General features: G+C 46.1%; 2 protein-coding genes across 2 annotated transcripts in view; one reads left to right on the top strand and one right to left on the bottom strand.

The window, feature by feature from the left end:
- The window catches only part of T265_00554 (hypothetical protein), a gene marked incomplete at both ends in the record, with an annotated part of 38,020 nt that overhangs the window by 21,784 nt on the left and 8,137 nt on the right, over window positions 1-8,099 (top strand). Inside the window, 3 exons of the mRNA XM_009164358.1 lie at window positions 176-300; window positions 5,176-5,236; window positions 5,344-5,448. Coding sequence (XP_009162622.1) covers window positions 176-300; window positions 5,176-5,236; window positions 5,344-5,448 — 291 coding nt within the window. The remainder of the gene's footprint in view (window positions 1-175; window positions 301-5,175; window positions 5,237-5,343; window positions 5,449-8,099) is intronic.
- Window positions 7,541-8,099, bottom strand: part of T265_00553 (hypothetical protein) — a gene marked incomplete at both ends in the record, with an annotated part of 4,853 nt that continues 4,294 nt past the window's right edge. The window contains one exon of the mRNA XM_009164357.1: window positions 7,541-7,699. Coding sequence (XP_009162621.1) covers window positions 7,541-7,699 — 159 coding nt within the window. The remainder of the gene's footprint in view (window positions 7,700-8,099) is intronic.

Genomic DNA, 8,099 nt, shown 5'->3' with positions numbered 1-8,099 from the left:
TATATATATATATATATATAATGTACAATAACTCAATGGCCTTTGCTTCCTTAATTTCAGGAATCCAATCCAACCGCGCTTCGGGCCGCCGTAGTTTGTGGAGTCGAATTGCCAGCCTATGATTTTGTCAAAAAGTGGCTCATACTGTCTCATGAGTTTGCTTCCTTAATTTCAGGGTGTCAATCCAACCGCGCTTCGGGCCGCCGTAGTTTGTGGAGTCGAATTGCCAGCCTATGATTTTGTCAAAAAGTGGCTCATACTGTTGGATCTCATGAGTGATACAAAAGCTTGCCATTTTGTGTACGTTCGATCGGTTGTTGGTGGTCCCCTGTGCCCAAATGTTCAGTCTTAGTCCAGTTGGTTTATATCGCGCTGCTTGTAACTATATCGTGAGAGTTTGTTTCGGTTTATCATTGTTGCGATCGGAGGTGAACCAGCTCTGATTCTGGTTTTAGTGATCTAGATCCAAATGTTGATTTTTGTCGTTCCCTTTCATAGCGATGCACGCAGAATACATCGAGAATTAACCACTTAGGAGTTAATCCATTCTCTGTCGAAATTTCACTGTGTTATAAATTAACGGATCCAATTGATACTTCTCGGTAGGCTTTATCATCCTCTGTTTCTGTAGGCTGTTATTGATTCCTATCCTGCTACTGCACTATCTTGCTCCCTTCTATCCAAATTCAGTTGGTTTGGTCAAAGTTCTACTTTGTTCACTTGAGGGCGGGACTTATCTGCTTGTCGAGTAATACGCACCTTAGGTCTAGGCAAAAGTTTGTAGTCAGTCTAACTGTCAGATTGCTCCATACAACCAAGTTTTCAAATCCTGTGTGACATTGCCCGATTGTGCTAGGATCCCCTAGAGGTTGGCCTAGTGGATTCGCTCCTTGTCGTTTCTCCACTGTACCTGATCCGAATGCAGCTTACAATACTAGGCTCATCTGCTTGCCTTTTTCCATAAAATCATCATCATCATCATCATCATCATCATCATCATGACAGCATCACATCATCATCATCAACAGCATGACATCAGTGCTCAACACTGATGCTTCACTGCCGTATAGTCGTGATTTGTTTGAAAGCCTTATTGTAAAGAAAAGAGTAAAGGTGGACGGGGAAGGGACTTGGTGCTAGCTTACCACAATCATTCCGAGGTGCCTACACCTCCAGACATTCACTCAGGCAATCTGGATAGAAACTGACAACACAAACTAGGCCGTCCTATATGGTACAATCAACTAAGCCAAACATTTGCGTCGGTTTTTGGAACTGGCAGTCAACACATCCTCAATCACAGTTTGGCTAAGGTTCATCTGCCTGCCCACAGGGGAGGGGTCGGTCGTATAAGCCCAGTAAAAGCGTTTTGATCACTCGTGTGTGTGCTTTGGCAGATTGTCAGTATTTCAGTTCTTGTATGTTGTATGATCTTTCGTCCATTAAAAGGGTATCACAGTTGATAATTTTGGATTAGCTGAATGTGGTTAAATTCTCCCGGGCAACTACAATATTATTGATACAATCGACCTTGCTCACCGTTGATTACTGGGCCGCTGCTTTTCTGTGCTTGCTATTCTCAGGAGAATTAGGGACCGAACGTATCAAAAACGTCCTTTTATTGTCCTCCAAATTTAACGTGTTGGAATAAAAAAACTACATAATCGAACCGGTACACTCTGTCCTCCATTCAGTATTCTCTCGTTAGCACACCTGATTGGTCACCGTTCGTGGTAATCCCCACTTAGTATCTCTGGTGGGCGCAATACCTTTGTCTCCGTGTCCGGGCGGTCTCTTGTGAGTGCATTTGAACGCATGTTTCCAGGTGTAAGGAAGTTCGAGTGCTGATAGGTGATCGCGCAGTGATGGTCTGACAGCCGTCCGTCACACGCTCACCATCCTTCTCCCACCAGCCCTGTCGTCTCCAGCACTTGACACATTGCATCCGGTGAATGTCATAGGTGTTTAGAACAAAAATGCACATGCACCAGGGCAAACCTAGAGATGGGTAAAGGAACACCTTACTGTGTTACTTGACCTCCTCCGTAAGTACCGTTGCGATACGCCAGACACCGTGCACTTTCATGTTATGGCCTTTATGGTATATTAGGGCGTGCGCATTGCACCGTGAAATCGATCGTCCCAAGCGAGTTTGTTATAGGCTTTGTTGTGATGCCACCTAACCGAACTTCGAAACGGCCTCTAACGGCATTTGGACGCTCAAAGCTGTCGACCGCGTACCCAATGGTTGTATGGGGAAACACACTGGCATTGTCAAAGTGCACACAACTTGGGAGAACAGTTAAACGTAACTTGGCAGATAACTTAAAAGGGGCAACATGACGACGTGGACGTTCTATCAAAATTTTCAAAGGTACATCAATGACAACAATATATGTTAGCGGCTACTGAAATGCACCACAGCCTGATTTTAAACGACTAGCTGTATTCTGAATGCTGGCCTCGCTTTGTATCTTGAGGTCCGTGATTTGAAAGTACACATTGACGGGCTTCGAAGCAAGCCGTCAATGAAGAGGCCAGTCAAGACATTACAATTTGTTTCAAATCTTGCTCAAGGCTGCAACTCAATTCCGGCGGTCTACATGCATTTTTTGGCGATTAGTGTTTACGAAAATTGTTTGAATCTCCGCCTAGGGATTCCGGCTACTATCTTGCCATGTATCCCGGGTGACTACCTTGCTTAAGGCCTACTGCATTTTTTGTTACGCTAACTTACGTGTGCTTTTTACTGCCCTTGGTGCACACCAAGGTGGGTCAGTGGTTCCACTTAAATGTAATTTTCGGCACGGCAACTAGGAACTGAACTCTTATATGGAAAACAAAGTAGCAAGATACCCGTAATCATGGGCTATTTGAGCAACGGTGAAAAAATTAACCAGGGGTGTAGAAACTTTTGTGGGCTCCGTTATTAAGTTTGGTCCATTTCGTTTTAAATGATCCACTTAAATCACTTGCATCTTGAATGTAGGCTTTTCTACATCTCCAGCCTTAGCTCTCTCCTGGTCACGGACTCATAAAAATTGACTGTATCCCAGTTCGGATGCCAACTCCTGCAGACGTGCGAAAGTCTACGGAGTACTCCCACTTGAATTCACCACATCAAGCGGTGTCAAGCAAGGCCGTCTCCTTTCACCTTTCCTCTTCAACTTCGTCATTGATGCAATTATGGAAAACTCACTACCAGCCTCTGATACCTGTGGGACCGAATTGCTCCAGGGCGTTCGCCCGCAGATATCCAGTACGCAGACGACACAGTTCTTGGATCTGACGCAAATGTAATCCAAACATTATTAAATAATCTGATAATAATAATAAATAACAATGCTAATCTGATAAATAATCTAATCTAACCTCACGGTTTGACATGCCCTTCACACCTGCAAAGTGCTGCTGCAAGACTGGGTGGGCTCGAACCCTAACCTTATGCTTGCGGATGAGCCGACTGAGGTATTGGATAAACTTGTCTACATGGACAGCCGTATCACTCCCGGTGGTCTCGCGAAGGACGGCATTTCCATCTGGATTAGGAAGTCTTGGACGGCTTTCGTGAACCATCACCATCTGTGGTGTAGGCGTGGCATTAGCTTGTCCGTCTAGGGTCGAGTTTACAATGCTGTGGTGCGCTACATACGGGTCAGAAACCTGGCCACCCCGCGCTGAGGACGTCAGAAGACTTTTAGTGTTTGACCATGAATGTCTTCAGAGCATTACCCGGGTCTGGTGGGAACACTGGATCAGCGATGCTGAGGTACGCCGAGTGGTATACCGAAGAATTAACTCATCCACGATAGATAAACTGATCACACTCCATAGGTTGCTCTGACTTGGCCGCACGCTCCGTTTGCCATTCGACCGACTTTCTCGAAGGTCTCTCTTCGCACAACCACGCGAAGGTTGTAAAGAGTCAGGGGAGGTCAAGCAAGATTTGGCAGCGAAGTAATGAAGCAATTGCCAGCAAACTCAATTGCGCTGACCATTGCCGTCTTTCATAATGGGATCTCAGAGACAGGACACGTCAATGCTTAAAGGCACTTGTTAGACATGCCGCGCTCATGCATCCAAGCTATTGCCTTCATTGCAAAGCTCCCTTCCGAACCCCACCAACTAGAAGTCCACTGATAACCCGGTATTTACCCTACCTCCTCGAATCATCGGTGACCAAAACTGTGGCAGCTAGAACCATTGTACAGCAGTTACACAGTCTTTACAGCTGCTGTTGATGATGAACCCAGTTTGACAGTTTCGACTACACAGAACTCTGGTTACCTGATGTCCAAAAGTCCACCGTATTGCTTCCCCTCATCCCTTCTGCATTGGTTACTGCGACAAATCGACCGTGAATCTGTGGGGCAGGAGATCTGGACAGACTTTCTGTTTATTCGGCCGCATCTTATATCACTTCTCGAAGGATCAAAGAATTCTGATGGTTTAGTCTAACTTCTCAAATCCGTCTTGCACCAGCATAGCCTCGTATGGAAAGGTGCATTTACGGGGCACACTGAGATACCTCATAGTGGCCTGGGTCAGAATCATCGGTTGAAGCGCATGCTGGATCTGAGTTGACCTGCTTCAACGACCGTTATTCGACAGTAAACATTATCTGGCGTAACAGAATAGCAGCAAGTTTTCTGTTGCGCGATCGATTAGAGTAAATAATTCTCGCACAAGCATTCAAGTCAAATTCGTGTGCCTAACAGTGAGTGACTACTTATGTGTTTTCTTAATGGAGTTGCCTAATCCATTTGCCAACCATGCACACTGGTTGGTTTAGCACTTCGTATTGTCTTCGCGCTTTCTTGTGTACAGGTTACCGTGCTTGACCAACCCGACGCAAAAACGTTGTCCTCGGGTGCAAAACGAACTATACTGGATTACTGCTCGAAGGTGGCCAAAATCTTTTCACATATTTACAATCTACTTTTATGGTCTGCACGGGATACGTTTTCTCTTATGTTACACGCAATTGAAAACTGCATACTGATTTTCGGAGTTGTTAGCAGTCAGCTTCGGATGGTGCCTACTGCGAGCCATCTTCTACCGTAACCTCCTCCCTCCGTTCTACTGCTATTCTTCGAGCTAATACCACCACCACCTCCTCTCTGATGCGCATTGACTTTTGCTTATACCACTATCTTTTTCCCGTTTAATTTACAGTTCCAGTTTCATGGCCGGTCTTTTAGGTGCTCTAATCAGCAACCCGGTGGATGTTATTCGTGTGAGTTTGCTCCCATTCGGCTCAGTTTTTCCCCGCATTATCCGTGCGATCGTGTGGTAATCTAGTCTTTCTGGATTAATTGACTCAATTCCCTTATCTCCCCACAGACACGTCTACTAAATCAGCGCCGGACTATTGCTAGTCGCGTTGTTCAGTCCAACCTCAGTGGGCAGCCGAAGATATATAAAAATGCATTCGATTGCTTTTTTCAGGTGAGTCTAGACATCTGATACATCTTGTTAGGTAAATTGGATGAGGTTGAGCGTGACTTTTCTAACCAACGGAGCATGTTTGACCTTCTGCCCTGTATTTGCTAGGAAAATCTGGATTGCTTCTCACAACCTGTCTCCTAGCAACCGGGAAAAACATATTCACATTCAAGCGCATCATCTGGTGATTCTCAGGTCCACCCTGAGTTTGATGCTTAGTTATATGCTTACTACTCGCAAATGTCCGTTTTAAGTTAGGTTCACAAGTAGAGCCAACCTGCGATGGAACTCTGAGGATTATGGGCATATCACAAATAATTAAGGAGATTCGAACCCGCGACCATGTTATCAGCAGAGTTCGATGAAGCCCCACTTGGAAATTCAGACTATTTTCCCAGACGGTTAGATTATCCGATTGGTGGTTAAAACAAAACAAAATTCCTTTTCGTCCTAATGAGAACAAATCATAGTGCGGTAATTCAGTGTGAAAACTTGATTTAACGAGAATTTCAATACGATCTGACTGGTACTCGTCGGAGTTGGGAAATAATTTGTTTTTTGTGAAGTTCCACTGTAAGATAATTGGTTCACTTAGTCCATCATTTGCAAAGACACTCGGCAATAGTATGGAAAGTGTATTTTTTGGTTCCTTAGTTGCGAATGCGCTTTTGCCACCGACCTTTTCTTCTTCTGCTTCTGCCAGACCTTTTGTCCCTCCGAGTCAAACTTCCTTTCTTCACAAACAGATATTCGTCCGGGTAACAATTCTCAACTCATGCTTGACATTGAATTTGCAGTTATTTTCATACTCTGTTGTGATACACTTCAATCATTTACAGATTCGAATTTTCGGGAAAACACTGACACCACTGGTATGTTTGCCGAACTGGTGATTCCGTTGCAGACGTTTTACCATTAGACGAGGTAAAGTCATCAGCGCTGTGTTGGTGGGTAGATGTGCATGTTATATGCAATGGTGTGTGTGCTTTGGACTAAGTGGTGCAGTCAGCTCTGGTGCACTAGTTGTGCTTTGAATGCGTCGCACTATTCAGTGTTGATTCTGCCTTTTGCAGAAGTCTAACCTATTCTTCGGATGCCATGTGGTGGAATCTGAGCGGGTGAAGTCTTCGTCTGGTGTTTCTTATGCTGGAATAAGTTCGTGTAGATGTTGCGATTTACAGCCTTTGAGATAGGTATTTTTTTACGAGTGGATTTTGTGGGTAAGTCTCACAAGCGTGAAGTTGCTAGATGTCTGTTTATCGTGTCTGCCTACGCCCCAACCGACCATAGCTCCGACGCCGTCAAAGACAGGTTTTTTGAAGCCCTGAACGCCCTGCTGCAACGAGCTAAAAGCTCAGACATCGTGATGGTTGCCTGAGATCTGAATGCATAGGTGGGCAGGCTTAGCGCATCTGAGATTCCATTAGGAGGTCGACATGGATTGGACTCGGTACGTATGGACAATGGGGAACGATTACTCCAGCGGTTTGCTGATCTCAGGCTGTTTTTATGCAGTACTAACTTCCGAAATAGCCGAAGTCGTCTGGCAAATGGTGTCCTCCAACAACAGGCCGGCCACAAACTCAAATCGACCACATTGCCATCAGTTACCGATGGTGCGGATCAACAACTGACTGCCGGAACACATTTGTAGACTCCAACCACGCGCTCCTCCGGAATCGCTTCTCCCTACGTTTTCCGGGGCCGCGTAAGGTGCGGACAAATCGCTTGGCAACTGAGAAACTGAGATCCGGATGTTGGACTAACTTACCAGAATCGTTTTCTGGAGTCTCTTATAAATGCTCCACCATCAGATGTGAACTCATACTGGGACGAGATTGCCACCTCTTTGCATAGTGCTAGGGATTTCGCCTGTGGCACGGCACCACCAAGGGCACTCAAGCACTGGATATCAGACCGAACAGTGGCACTACTTAAATCTCGAAGAAATATCCCAGCCGGTTCCGAACATAATCCGATGCGAAGAGCCATCAGACGTCAAGTGAAGGTGAGTTTGCGATCCGACTGTGAAGTATGGTGGACACAGAAAGCCAAAGAAGTGGAAGAGGCCTAGAAACCAGGTAATGCCCGAAGATTATTTCAGTTGATCCGTGCGACCGGTCCCCGGAAACCACCTGTGAGTGGAAGCATCAGTCATCAGAATGGAACGATCATCTCGAATAAGGAGGAACGCCTTGACCGGTGGGCTGAATACTTTGAACAACAAATGTCTTGGCCACCAGCCGGCACTCATCTACAGCCCACAAGTGAAGTAGAACCGTGGACGGTGAACGTGGAACCACCTACGGCCTCGGAGGTTTACGACTGCATATGTTCTCTCAAGCGCCACCGAGCTCCCGGTCCGGATGACCTTCCACCCGCACTGTTCAAAGACGGGGGTGAAGTCCTCAGTCAGCGCCTGTCCGACCTGTTTGCTTGTATTTGGGAAAAGGAGTCTGTCCCAGACAACTGGGGAGAATCGGTGATAGTGCCCATTTTCAAAAAAGGGGCGCGTAGTGAGTGTGGTAACCACAGGGGGATCAGCTTGACCCCGGTTGTAACGAGACTGTTGGCGTCAATTGTGCTTCGTAGCCTTACGGTGGCTCGCGAAATACTGACCCGAGAGCAGCAAGCGGGATTCCGGCCTGGCAGGG

This window comes from Opisthorchis viverrini, assembly GCF_000715545.1.
Source record: "Opisthorchis viverrini unplaced genomic scaffold opera_v5_5, whole genome shotgun sequence".
In the NCBI taxonomy this organism is placed as follows: Eukaryota; Metazoa; Platyhelminthes; class Trematoda; order Opisthorchiida; family Opisthorchiidae; genus Opisthorchis; species Opisthorchis viverrini.
Note: the sequence above shows the minus strand (reverse complement) of the source record. Positions and strands in the feature narration are given on the sequence as shown.